Consider the following 15278-nt stretch of genomic DNA (forward strand, 5'->3'; position numbering starts at 1 on the left):
TAATATCGATAATTTTCAAAATATCTTTGGATTTAACGTGACCAATGATCGGTATTGTGCCTCTGATATCTCCAAGTCAAATCTGAAAGTTATGTTTTTGAACTTTTGTATAGAGAGGCGTGCTTTGGAAGAATCAAAACTATCTACCTGTAAGCTGTACAATAGCATGAATGAGTTTACTGGATTTCATCCTTATCTGACACAGGTGACCAGAGCTTCGCACCAGTTTGTACTAACCAGAATGAGGATGGGAACTCTACATTATCTGGTTGCGTGTCCTAATGTAAAAATACGCCCTACTGGTCCCTGTGCTTGTGATAATATTACGGAACAGAGCACTATGCACTTTCTCTTATCTTGCCAATTGTATAGCGAACTACGGAAAATCTTCTTAAAGCCCATCTTAAAAAGATTTGGAGTAAGAACAATTACTGACTCTATGAAACTGCTTTTTAATTTGCACCATCCGGACATTTGCTTTTTCACGGCTACTTTTCTACTTAAGGCCATTGGTGTTAGGAAAAGTATGTGTTTTTAACCATTTTAATTATTTATTCCATCCCGCACTGGATAACAAATGTATTATGTGTTTTCTTTATTTTTTAATCAATGAAATGATTGGATTTGAAATGTTTGTGCTTTTATGGACATGTTTTTTATGTTCGGAATAAAGCTTTATGAAATGAATGACAGTTTGTTACAGCTGAAAAGGAATTGTAGACCATGCCAATTATGTGCTTTAATGATTACATTTTTTAAATCGAATAAAGCTTGTTTTGAATTGAATACTTACTGGGTGTGCATAGATCAATGTTTATTAAAAAAGTTGATATTCTAAGTCGCAAGACCTACAGTGTTAAATCCAACAACTTGGGCTCTAGGTGAGAACATCTTCATTTCCTATTGTCAGATAAGTGTAGAAAAATGAGCAGGCACTGCATAATCTGTTGAAGCACCAGTATATTTTTTATAAGTGTGAGATGCATTTGTTGATCATCATAGAATGATGCGAGAGCCTCAAGAAGCGCTAACACTTTCCTCCTGAAACCACTCATCGTTAGCAAAAAGAAAACTGGTCACCGAGCCTTCTCTGGCGCAGCCCCAAAGATGTCCAACTTTCTTTCACCAGAAGTACGCAGAATCTCCTCAACGACTGCTTTCAAACTGGAAGCCAAAAGATTCCCAATGGACAAATTCCTACCTTAAGCTGGGCTAGGTCTATTGGCTCGAAATCATTGATCCTACAAACACTGTTCCATCGTGTGATGCTGCTCTTCTTGATTGCATTGTGAGCCCCCCTCGTAGCCCGCTATATACCTGGTTTTTGTGTTAATCTCCTTTGTGTCATTTGTCTGTGAATCATGCGATTATTCAAGTTTTGTATTCCTACTTGATGTAGATATTGGGTTTTTGGCAAGGGCTCTGATAACCTTCAGGGTTCTTGTTCGTGCTATATAAAACTTTGTAAATAAATATATAGAATATTTAGAATGATGGGGAAATGTACACATATGACCTGTAACAGTTTAGCGACTGAGTTATACCAGCACAGGTGTAGGTACTTGAATGCAACATTTGTTAATTTTGTGTTTTATATTGAAGTAAACAGAGCTTTGTTCAGGTTTTCCGTTTTTCTGATTGCGTTTGACAATTTTCAATCTCACTCCATTCATGGGGGACGCCGAACCTTTTGTGCTCCCGGAAAGTGATGTGGTCAGAGTGAAATGTGGAGTAGAATTACGAAGTCCCAAATGTCTTGAACCAAACTTTAGAGGCGCTAGTACATCTTAATTGTTGCTTATGTAAAACAAAGCTGTGGTACTGTCAGCATTTCTCCCACTTTTGCTTGTACTTTAATTGGAAGAGATGTCAATATTAAAAATACCTCTTTCAATTTTAAGATGTTTATGAGTTTGATTAAATTGTCTGGTGTGAAGTAACCTCTAACTCGCAGTACACATAGCTCTGCATTCGAACCAGGCCTGTGATTTTTGTCACTGTAGCGAATTGTTGTAAAAATAGTCTTTTTTATGCATTTCCTTCACCACTTTTATTCTCTAGGCTCTTTGGCTGACAATAAAAAATAAGTGTTGATAAAAAAAAGTTACAAAAAGTGAAGAAAAAATTTCAATATTCTTGGCCCACATATGAAACCACTGATAAAAAATTACAATGATGTTTCACAAAAGTTGATTATAATGAGGGGAAGATTTGCTGGTACGCAAGGGGATACATTTGTAATCACTCTGTAAGGATCACCAAGGAGCACAAATCTATAGAACTCTGAACAAAGCAGGGAGACACTCAAGGTGAAAAGTTTGGTCAGGACTAGGAAAGTAAGGAGAACAGCCATGGAACAGTGGTTTTGATCATTAAGGAGGGGAGGTATATGTTGAGGGGACGTGGAAGGACTCTGGGTATTGTCTAACGGATTCCAATTCAAACATTTTGCATTGCAGCATTTTTTATTTTTTTTAATATTTGTTCATACTGATCTGCACTTTACAAGTGACAACCATGAACACCTACTCATCAACCCATCAATGGAGGCAGACAGGTTGGTTTCTCCCTTCCATGATCTAAGACACCCTAATACACCACAGCAAAAGTACCATGGCTAAGAGCCAACATATGCAATGATGGTACGCCATACCACCACAGTGAAAAAACAGAGAGAGAATAGGTATGGATTGTATACCTTTATTTAGTGTCTCACAAAACACAGACAAGACCCACAAAGAAACATTACTTGCTTTAGCTTTATAATCTTGTTTCCGTAATTCAAAGTCATTTTCCTTAATACATCAGTTGGCCTCTATCCAGAAAAAGAAAACAGACAAACATACATTTTCCTAAAGTTATGGAAACTGACATAAAACAGTAAAATAGGATGTGCACAGCATATTACAGGCATATTGTCACTTCTATGCAAATTTGTTTTTTTGATTTCTCATTGAACAGGCTAGATATCTAAACAAATGAACGCATGATTTTAGAGCAAACAAAGGTAACTAAACGTTTTTATATAGTATGAAACTAGGTTTTTCAGACCTTTCCCATTTTTTCAGAGAACAAATGACCGGGGAAGACATGATTTCACAAAATCATACTACAGTTACATGCTGCACAAGTGTAATACATTCTTGAGGTCATCACACAGCAGCTCACTGCTCGCACATGGGTACTCAGAAACAATACATGCAGAGTACAGTGATCAGTTAAGTTTCTTTCTATATAATTTGTGTTGGCTTCAAGTTGATACTCGTGCACAAAGTAATGAAAAGCCATGCCTACTGGTTTTCAGCTAGTTTAAATGGCCCCAAGAACTGAAAAAAAGGTCTTCAGTGGGCAGTTCAATTGTATCTCCCTCCATTTACAGATTTGATAATGTGACTCAATCAGGGAAGTGAAATGAAAAAACCAAAGCAAAAACAAGACATTTTAATTAGGCTAACAAACGTTGGGTGCTTGCTTTAGTATCACTAACGCCCCTCTTCTCATGCAATGATCACTACAGAAGCAGACCTTACTGATTTGAACGCTAGAAGCAAAAATTTGATAGTCTTGTGTATTCATATTTGAAATGAAACAGCGGAGTGTCATTTGACTAACATAGTGTTCCATTTCATTTCTCCAATGTAAACATTAAACATGTGTGCCTTCGGGTATATCTCTATTATTTTCCTACATATGTGTACCCTTTCTATGTAGTTATGTATCTATATAGTTTTTACTTTACTCCTACTGTAGAAAGAAAAGAAAAAGAAAAGAAAAAGAAAAAAAAACAACTCCCTCCACCGCTCTACTCTATGCCTCATCGTATACCGCTCTTAATATATCCTCTAACTTCATTCTCTGCCTCATTTCGAACCTCATTCTACTATGATCTCCCTGATCCTTTCTTGACTCGCCCCCTCATCTATCCCTCCTTGACGCACACCAAACCTCATTCTACTAATATGATCTCCAAAACTACACTTCATAGTCTTTTCCCTCCTTTGACTCATCCTAAAACTCATAACTAATACGATCTCCCAAATAACACTATCTAGACTCTTCCCTCCTTTATCCTATTAAATAAAACTAACGGAATCAGATGTCCACGCCTCGTCAGGGGTAGTAAGCGCTATATAAATACAATTACAATTTTTTTCGTTTTGTAAATAAATCAGGTTGGGAAGGGGCAGATCTGACTATATAAAATAGGTATATGAATTTCTGGGAATGATACCTGCGACTAACACAGTGACATTAATACTCTGGCTCGGATCAGTTGCGGCTAAATATAGAAAATGTATGGTACTACTGCTCTTCATAGAGAATGACTGTGAGCATCAATTATACAGCGTTTCAAAGAGGTTTGGCTCCAGAATATGTCATTCCTCATTTAGACATGAGAAACAAATCCATTAAACATTTTCCACTACAAAATACATTGTCCCAAAAAAACGATGGAAAGATACAATACACAATAACAAAAAATGTGCTCTTAGCAAACATGGAAAGGTTTTCATTACATATGTTGTGTTTGCTCTTTACATACAGATTATGAAATCTTTTAATTCTCCAAAATACAATACATTTTACACATCATCAATTAACGTCTCAGTTGATAACACTGCATAACAAACATGATTGATCAGAGCCCAGTTAATTACATTAATCATCAACTTAAAATCTACTCTTTGCCAAATTTGTGAAATATTGTGTAAGGCAAATGTTCACTTTCTTCTTTTGAGCTAGGAGGGTAAAGTGATGCTAGGAAAAGGTTTAGTGTCATGAGCTGTAACCACCACAGCAAATACCACTTGGGTCCAACAAAACAAAGGCATGGACTGGTGTCCTGTGAAATGTTGCTGTCTACTGGGCAGTCTAGCATATGTGCAGAATGATATGGTAAATGGAGTTTCCTTTCATTTAGCTTGACCAGACAGAGATATTGAATGGGTTTCAATAGCTAAAGCCTAAAAGCAATGGGCAAGTAATTTAATTACAACTTTATTTGAAGCCTTGTAAGAACCAAAAATCATTCCAGTCTGAGGTAAAACCCGATTTATGGTAGACAGTACAATAGACCCATCAACGTACTCTGATAGTTCACCTATGTTTTATGCCATAAGACGCCAGTAATTTTTCTAAACAGAATTGTGAGGTGAGGGGTGGGGTGGGCAGGCTCATAACTCCTATTCCAGACTTGAAATGCATGTATTTGTTTTGCATGCATATAGTTGCTCTTGCTGCCAATTAATGTTGCAGCCAAAACTCTTAAGTATCTGCTATGGCAAAATATGAATGTATTACATTTAAAAAGACCTCCTGGGCCTCAAGATATAGAACCCAATCAACTTTTTTAGCACATTGTCTTGTAACAGATGACCTTCCTTTCCCTTCTTGTAGCTTTGACACCATTTATTTTCTCCCACTCAGGGTCACAAAGGTACAAAGAGGAAATTCTATTTGAAAATCATTCACAAACTCTCTATACGGTTATCTAGTATTTCATTTAAGATCCCTTTCCCTTCATTGCAAACAAAACATCTTTTAGCAAAAATCAAAGAAAAAAGCAGTGAAATGCAAAGAAGAGGCAAGCTTGGGCATATGTGCAAGCAAAGGCCCAAATTTCACGTTTCATGATGGGCTTCTACAATGCAATGGGCCCATAATATCCAAATCCCAAAGGTCAACTGAATTTTGGCAAGGTGCTCCAGACCTGTGATAATTCTATATTGCAATGTCTTCATAAAACTAGTGCTTAATGTGTTTTATATAAATAACCACCAAGTTCACTCAACTGCTGTCTGAATCTCAAGTCACCGCACAGACATAATAGTCTACCTGAATATAAAGATAGGAGATGACCAATTGAACATCTGCTAAACAGACCAATCCATACTCTAATCAGTAGAATGTTCACATGCAGAGAGCATCTCTAGCTCCACCAAACTTCAAGGAAGGAGGATCTATGGCTTGTCGCATCTCCTAACCATTTACATTTTAGATGGCAAAACTTTACTGCCTTCCAAGACTTTGAATCTTGACTTTCTGTTAATGAGCAGTGACAAATATTGTCATTACTATATCATTAAGACCTGGAAGTTGGTTTGAAAGGACGAACTTCCGCGTTGAAAAACCTATTACTGAAAGCGGAGTTGAAAAAAATCTGTGCATTTTCCTTCCTTATAATGTGTTGAAAAAATATGATTGCTCAGCTGATCAGAGGGGCACTCGTGAGAAGTCTTACTCCAGTGAGAAACTGAGAAAGAGCATAGCACGAGTTGTTAATAGCAGGTACACTGGCTTTTTAGTCTATTATATCCAAATGGACAGACTTGGAGCAAACCATGCTAAGCTTTGATGATTCAACAAATAGGTGTACAATTCTTGGTTTTTGCAAGGCTTCTCCTGTAAGGAAGACTATTAGGCGACAAAATGAACCACCTTCTACTACAACAAATTTGTTAAAATTGTAGCCTCTGAGTTAATGTATTTGACTTCACTTAAAATGCAGTCACCTCAGATTTAGGACATATAACAGATCTCACTGCTCTCAACAGATTGTGACGTTTATGCACGCAAGTTACTGCAGCCATCACAAGACAATTAATTTTTCATATTCTTGGTCATTCAAACCACGGGAAAACCATCAGGGGCAGCAGAGACACCATCACACGTATAGCATGGAAATGTCTGCCTGTAGAAGAATAGGAACGGTAAGCAGATCTTTGGGACATGGGAAAGAGAATTTCACTTCCAATCTTAGTTCTCCATGATAGTATTCTCTAGGGAAGTGAAAAACTTCGTATGAGCCGGATTTAAGTTAACTGTTCTATTGTACTATTTATTGTAGTGTACCTTTGAGGTTTAATGGGCAGGGTCTTAAACGTAGATTACACAGTAGCAGTTGCCACTGCGTAGTTATGGATCAAACATGCTTTACATTGATTTGCCTACAACTTTGCCTCCTGTGAATGAGACTGCACAAAATTTCATACACTTCCCGTGCAGGTAAAAAAAATGTAAACCATCAGCACCAGGCCTTGCAACCAACTTAAGCTACACAGTCAAAGCATGTTGGCTTTGTGGTTTGAAAAAAAGTTAATTATTAAAAAAAGAAAGAAATTCACTGAAAAAAACTGTTAAAGCTTGAATTACTGTTTTGGCTCAAATGTGCAAAACCACTGACATTCGCTAGGTATGGAATGCAACACGTGTCATAACATGTTTGCTATGCAGAAAAAACTTACAAAATTACAAATGGCACCAGAAAAAATACATCAACTAAGAGTTAAACATGGTGGGCGATGGGAGTTATGGTTTGCAATGTATGCGTTGCATACCATAAATAGCTAATTTCAGTTATTGACTATCTTTATCGATAGCCACACAATGAAATGTGCTATGGAAACCCACACCTCCCACAGGTAGGTGTATATGTGTTTCACTATCTATGAAGGTCCTGCGATGCAGAATTCTGAGGTAGACCAAGTGAATCATTTTTTTCACCCCAGAATTAGTGGCATTTTACTGCCCCTGCTTTTGAGGCAAACAGGGAAAATCTGAAGCACTTTTCTGCAAGCGGTCTAGTATTACAGTGCAAGAGAATCATACATCTTCAGAGTCACACAAAAAATTACACTTTACCTACACCCATTGGTAAAATCAAGCAGTAACTGAGGAGTTTGCGTAGCACATTTTCCAAGTCCTTTGTACGCCCTTCTGCATTATGCATACTGTTTTTATAAACATTGGTAAAGACTTTCTTCTATCAGTAAAGAAATCAAGAAGGAAACTTGAGCACAGGCATAAAGAATGTTTTGTGCTCACATGTCTAAATCTAATTAACATGTTAGACTTTGTTAGCATGCAATGACAAAGATGTTTACGACCCGTGCTAAGCCATGTAACAAAGCACTGCAGTTCAGTGTATTTGGGAAAATAAACCCTACGGCTGGATCTGCTTGCTCTCACAGATTAATAATTAAAATGTAGGTTTAAAATCATATCACTCAGTTTTAATCAAAAGACAACACTTGAATAAGGTCAAATACAGAGAAGAGCAACATTAAACACATTTCACGATAATCTGATAGAGTGATGGGTCGCAGGAAAAAAATAGGATATCTACATAGATTTTTACTAACCTAGTCTCAAACTTGAACTGCACCTTAAAATCAGATTCATGGCTGAGAGCCAGGGGACCTACATACATAGCTAGATTTAGACATGTTATCATGGTACCCAAACTGGGTGAGAACGGAGTAATTTATACTGCAAATGGTTCAGTGTCAAACTGTTCATGTTACACTTGTGACATCTTTCTAGAAGCTTCACAATCAATTCTAGATGGCCTTGGATTGGGTGTGGTGGAAAGAGATGTAGTGCTCCCTTGCAAGATACTTGAAGTGATGCTAGATCATAACAAGCAGCACATATCTATGCAGCTGACACTTTCATACATGCTTTAATAGAACACCAATTCTATATAATTTGCAGATTATAATGTGCACACAAATCGAGAATCAAAAGTAAATTAGTAAAAACAGCAAATGATAGCACAAAAATATAGGAACAGGAGTATGGATTGCTTTATCTGCCATGAATGATACCAACTTGCAAGTTGCTGTACTGTTCAACTGAGGTCAACAGGAGAGACGGGACAAAGACCATACGAAGTTCAACCTCGCTTAGTATGGTTTTAGACTCAATCTCTTAAAAAGCAAACAAAAATATCCACAAAATATGGTCCATTTACATTGCTCGTTTATAAATGTTTCTTTTAAAAAAATATATTATATATGTATATAAACACATTCATGCGGAGGGAGGTGCCAACCTGTCAGTTCAGCTGATTTAAAATAGAGCTACCCGTGTAGCCATGCAAAGTTAGGATCCTATTCAATCGAAAATAGCATATTAGTTTACATGTGCTCTTTGTTCAAAGCAGAGTCTTGGAAGGAGTGGCCGAGGTCGTTAGGAATGTCACTCTTTGAATTAAAAATGGTGCGGAATGGAAGGATGAGTGAAGGAGAAGAGTAGGTAGAAATGGTCACGATTTTTCGGATCCCAGAGCCCGCTGAATTTCCTGAAAAATCAAATATTTAATTAACACGGAAGTACTAATATCCACAGCAAAACCTGCATTTGCATCTCTTGTGACAGGAAGCGTGAACAGTTTTTAGTATACATTTTTAAAATGTCAAATAAGGGAATAAAAGCGTTCTTGATTTGTGGTCATTGTTTCAAAACAAAAGCTCTAGAAGATCTTTAGTTAATTGGACACAATCAAACCTCATTTCTGCGTTTACAGCTGACAAATGCCTAGTAGCCAATTCAGTCTTGTTACTGTAAAAAGGCAATATGAAGAATCTTGTCAGAAGATAAAAGCGACAGATAGAGCAAGAAAAGGAATGCACTTCAGATTTCAGATAATGTTTCCCTAGTTGGACGGTTGGCACAACAGGCCAGTCCAATCTGCAAGAATAAAAGTGGAGGAAACTAACTTATTTTCACATTGACATATTATTCCTGGCTGATCACAAAAGGAATTAGGCTTAGATTAATACGGATGAATTTGATAGGATTTTTATCTAATACTCATACCTCTCCTTTTTTCCCCCGTTTAGAGATTAAATGGTTTCGATTTAATATTAAGAAATCATCACACAACTCAAAAGCAGGAGAATCACTTTGATATTCAATGTGGTATTTTATGCAACAAAGATATTTTCTCATGAATTCATTTTTTATACCGTTCAGTTATAAATTACATTTTATTCAATCTCTTTTACAGGTTACATACAAGACATCGGCATATAAAAACATCAAGAAGACCGAAAAGGATATCGGACCACCTGTTTCACCCACTCACTAACAGGCTAGAACGTCCTGGTAGGTGAGAAGCAACACAACTTCATCAGTTTCTGTTCTATTATTGACTTCGATCAAGTCTTCAACTGAATATACATATAATTCCAGCAATCGTTAAAATCTTTAATCATTCCTGCTATATAATTAAGGCTTGGGGTTTCCATTTTTACAAAGAAATACAGACAGTAAACAATGTGTTTCCGGTCTGTATTTATTTTTAAAAGTGGAAAAATAATAAAAATAGTGCTTGTTGTGAGAGGTTCTGCATGCTGTCTTTCATGAATTCTAGACAACAGCTGAACAGATAGACAGCACTGAGACTTTAAAAACAGTATGATATTTCCTCAAATAGGAAATTGTTAACATATAATTGCAGTATAACTCTAATATGTACCCGTGGGTGTAGTACTTTGTTACATGTGGCTGCTTAATTTGCTTATTGCGACAGGCTTCCATGTAGGAGTGCACATTCAAGAGTTAAATAAATGTGGAAATATACAATTTTACAGCTCCATTTATTCTCAAAACACAATAAATAAGGATAAATCCCAATAAGATGGTCAAAAAATAAATATGGATAAATACAGAAATGTTTAAAAAAAAACACCATAAAACCGGAAGCCCTATATATAATGTTGTTACAAGTATGATGTGTGCTATCAAGTTGAGAAAATTAATTTGATCTATTTCCTCCTCAAATTAATACTCTCACTACTAGTCTCTTTTTTAATGTAGTACCCTGGTTAGTTTTGTATTGAAAACTTTTTTCGCTCTCCTTTCAAGGGCCATTTGCACATCATTTATATGGTTATTAGTTTCAGTTGTGCTTCATTCCTTACATCAACTGCTAGAACAGCTCAGTCCACGACAAATTGAAAGGTAAGAATATTAAGACTTTTTGTTCTGTCTCTTTCGAAGTGGAGGGGGGGGGGGACGGACGGGACTAAATCACTGATTTTTTGTATTGCAATGATAGAAGCCAAAATAAAAGACTGACAGAATAAAGCGCTTTGTGTCTTCCAGTTGATTGACTCAATCATGTCTATTTCTGAGAGAATTGACTGATAAAGTGATTGTCCATGCAATGAGGATCAGTGATTATGGGAGCAATCAATCAAAACATTCCATTTTTTCTCAATGTATTCACAAACTCGAGTGCGCAATCCTCAATGGCTTCAGCAGCTGAACAATAATAAACTTTAAGCAATTCTACCACATTCTCTCTCAGGAATGTGCACTACTTTTGCAAGTATTGCATGTGCTGTAGCACTCACTGTAACGTGGAAAAGTGTAAAACAGGTAGACTCCAAATATTAATTATCCAAATATTACAGTTTGTTAAAATAGTCTGATCTATCATCCTTCCAGAAAGTACTGTACTGAATTGCAGACAAAAGGACAAATAGTGTAATGTGATCCTGGAGTTTCAATGATAATCCAGTTTGCAGTCATATTGTTGAATATTAATGTCTTTTTCACTGTATTAATTGTGAGGCACGTTTATTACCATGGCCTATGGATTTCTTTATCGGATGACTTAACATAAAGTAATGATGGCTCAATTAACAACATACAGTAAAAAACAACGCTACCTTACAGTTAAGTTTAATAATGTTTTATTATAGAGAACCGAAAAGACATTACATAAGATAAAAAAACTTTATAAAGTAATCCAAGCATTACAATTATGTAATAAAATATGACATCAAACTTGACAATTTTACAAAAAGGGGAAGAAAATACAAAAAATTAAGAAACTGAACTATATGAACTTTGAACCCCAATGCTTGGATTGAAAAATAGACACTATTAAGAAACAAGAAACATTTTAACAATTTTTGAGATTATAAAGAAACAGCAGAAGGAGGAGAAACCCGGAATATGAAGAAAAAAAAAAGATATAGTACAAAATATGTCAGTAGAACATAAATTGACAGCATTATAATAATAACTATGGCAACCTGATGATCAATATCATCTTTATGGGGGAATCACAATTAGTAATATTAGATGTGGAATGAGTAACTTGTATGGATAAATAGGATGCGAGAAGCAACAATAAGAAATCTTTCTTAATCACTAAAGGTAGAAGTAGTATTAGCTCGATCCAGTCTATGATGATGACAGAGTAAATACCACCAACAATAAACGTATTTTTAGTGGTATCTGTCCAATTTGATGTGATTATTTGTAACGCAATTATCAAATCAATAAACTTCCTAACCATCCCATGGGATTTCCATAATGGAGAAGAGCTTCCTAAAAAAAAGATGCAAAATATTGAAAGGTATATCCTTGAACAAAATTTTGTTCACTTTATCCCATATGGGTAACCAAACTTTTTTAACCAAGGGACATTCAAAAAACCTATGCAGGTCTCTCTTATTGTAAGGACATGACCATCACTTGGTATCATTGGAAAGCTTGAATTTATGGAGACACTTAGGAGTGAAGTACAATCTATTATAAAAATATAATAATGTTTGAGTTGTGCTTGCTGAGCGAGAAGTAGTGTGTATCTTAGCACACACAGATTTCCAGGTGTGAAAAGAAAATTCTTGGTGCAAGTCCGCTTCCCACTGTAGTTCTATAGTAGATTTTGCTCTTTCTATAAAGGAACAATTCAAAAACTTATATATGCACGATGCTTTCATTTGTGAGAAAATCTGATGTGAAAGAGGAAAGGTGAGTATGGGATAAAGGAGTAGAAGATAGAGAGAGAAATTGAAGAGGAGTCTTAAGGTACTGATATTGAGTGGCATAATAAGAAGAAATTGCATATTTTTGTTGAATTTCATGAAAATCTAGAAGCAATGCATTAGAGAGTATATAACCTCTGGTTTTAATTCCTTTATGTATCCATTCTTTCCATGTGAGAACTCTATTTTTTAGTTTGATATGCTTATTGTACCAAATAAGAGTTAGTGCAATAATTTCTAAATAGGAAATAGAATTAGAAATTTAAGGTGCAGCACTGGAAATAGAATGAGTAGGTATGGACTAGAAAACTGCCTTCAGGGGTACCCTACAGTTAAAACTGACAAATTGTATATTCGTTTGGAAAGGCCTACCTCAATAAGAGCACTCTTGAGACTGGAATAAGCTTCATCCAAGTTATCGTTGATGATAATTTGGTCAAACAGGCCAGGTTCTTTACCTACAAAATATAAGAAGAAAAGTTAAACCAAATGCAAATGTGACAGAGTTCGGCTGCTTGAGAGAAGTCTAATAACGGGATCTAGCAGGGCTTTTCACCTAATGACATAAAAAGGATAGAAACAACTTGGCTACAGAGGTTAATAAAAAGGTAAAAAACAGCATTAGTATATTTTGTTGAGCTAAATGTTTATGGTCTCCTCAGCACCAATTAAGGATCCGGGAAAACTAAATTCAACAAAATACTTCAGTAGTCAAACATCCATATGAGTCACCAGGAAATTTCTGACATTGCATACTCAGTCTGCTCCTAAAGGTATTACTGAACACTATGCAGCAAATATTTCTACTCAGACCACATAGCTGACATAAACCAGAGCATCAATGCGTTATCATTTGGACAGCGCTGCTTCACATGTCAAACAAAGTGCTTTCATAGTTAAGAGTCTAAAATTGTGCCATTTGCTTTGGTCACATGACCTTATATGCATCATGTAATTTACAATTCAGTTACATCTCAAGTGACTTAAGATCAACAGATCAGACACACATCGTGGTATCACATTGGTCTTCACGATTCAGAGTATGATTGGGGTCTCTTTTCTCATAGTAAATAAAATACATGTGCCAAACAAGTCTGTCTGTTGAAAGTGTTCTATCACAAATGAGCTTTCATCAAGATCACCAAACCCACACGCTAACTCACTTCCAAAAGTACACAAACCCTGAGTGAACTTAAAGAATTTAATAAAAAGCCTAATTGAGATAACAGGTGGTACTGCAATCCACTTGCTAGTCATCAACAACATTCCAAAAGAAATAATAAAAGCTAATCTTCCAAAACAATAAGGTAACAACTCAAAACCTGCTAAAACAACAGAAAGAGAATTTAACTGCTTGTTCACCACAGATATTTGCTACACTGGTTTAACAAAAAAAGGTTACGATAGAGTCACAAAATTATAGCTATCAATATATTACTTCATTGGAAGAACAATATCTGCAATAAATATTATAAGAAAATAAAGCAAATGTAGATGGAATGAGAAAGGCTATTTAGTGAAAGAATTCACATTCAAAAGAAAATATGTTTAACTAGTAAGTTGGGGGTTAACAAAACCCTCAATAGCTTCGTTTGATGCTTCGCAGTATTATGGAGCTACTCATATTCTCTACCAAGTGGAGAAGAAAACAGCCCCATGATGGTTTTTTTTTTAACCAAATCAGATTTGTACACATGAGTGGGAATTTCTATGGGTCTGGAAAAGGAAGAGAATGTGTGAAGTGGGTGCCAAATGAAGAAATAGTATTGCAAATATACTCTGATTGCAGTTTGATGTCCCTGCAGAACAGGTAAACAGGAATCAATAGAGAGTGTTTTGCCAAAGGAAAGGTATTGCTAGAGAAGCTACTGTTGTTCTGTGAAAGTGGTCTCAAGTTTCACCTCACAAGAAAAGTTGTCATGTTGGAAGCAAAATTGAGGTTTCTTGTACCATACAAACACTGAAAGTAAAGTATTTTAGGAGAAATGCAAATAGGCAGTGGAAGGCAGCAAAGTCCAATAACGCTGCATACGCAATTTATAAGGCATTCTGGGAGAAACTGACAAAGTGGTCCGTGCTCAGAAGAGAAGCAATATACCCCTTTGATAGCAGCTGGCTCAATAAAATTCCCTGTAAGACAGTGGTTTCCTGAATAAACAAGGAAGTACATGTAGCAAAACTAAATTCCAAGAGGTATGCAAAGGAGATGAAAAAACTGCTAAATGTTCTTGGCTGTTGTCAGAAAATGCAAGAGAATCAGACTGTTTCTCCAAAGCATAATAGTGACTGTATAAGAAATTGTATGATCAAAGACAGATACATGATGATTAAGAATTGGGTTTATAGAAATTCATTTTGAATAACTGAAAAAAATCACTGAGCTATGGATAGATGAACAGCAACTTTCATAAGATCACACACAGGCTTGGCATTCAGGAAGCAAAGGTAGCAACTGTCGTGGACATGATGCAAAGTGACTTCCAGGATAAAATTTGCATTCTGTTTTAATACCATTAACTTAAGTTAACATTATGGTGCTATGTGCGTGCTGCTCTAAGCACACAAGCTGTTTACCAAACACCACCAGAACAAGTCCCACTGCTTCTAGTCCTAGAACGTGACCTTTAATATTAACTACTTCAGTGTGTTATCCTTGTAAATCCTATGTAAAATGTAGAAAGGTGAGGTACAGAGGACTATCTTGGCAATGCA

General features: G+C 36.1%; 1 protein-coding gene across 5 annotated transcripts in view; it reads right to left on the minus strand.

The window, feature by feature from the left end:
- Positions 1-2684: 2684 nt before the first annotated feature.
- Positions 2685-15278, minus strand: part of GUK1 (guanylate kinase 1) — a 177865-nt gene continuing 165271 nt past the window's right edge. For 4 of the 5 annotated variants that reach the window (XM_078665321.1, XM_078665323.1, XM_078665325.1 and 1 more), the window contains exons 7-8: positions 12939-13024; positions 2685-9082 (exon numbers count right to left, since the gene is read on the minus strand). In XM_078665321.1, coding sequence (XP_078521447.1) covers positions 9047-9082; positions 12939-13024 — 122 coding nt within the window. In that variant the 3' untranslated portion in view covers positions 2685-9046. Of the gene's footprint in view, positions 9083-11611; positions 12476-12938; positions 13025-15278 lie in introns of those variants that run through there. The other variant, XM_078665322.1, reaches the window with a different exon arrangement.

Source organism: Lissotriton helveticus, chromosome 10 (genome assembly GCF_964261635.1).
Source record: "Lissotriton helveticus chromosome 10, aLisHel1.1, whole genome shotgun sequence".
Lineage (NCBI taxonomy): Eukaryota > Metazoa > Chordata > Amphibia > Caudata > Salamandridae > Lissotriton > Lissotriton helveticus.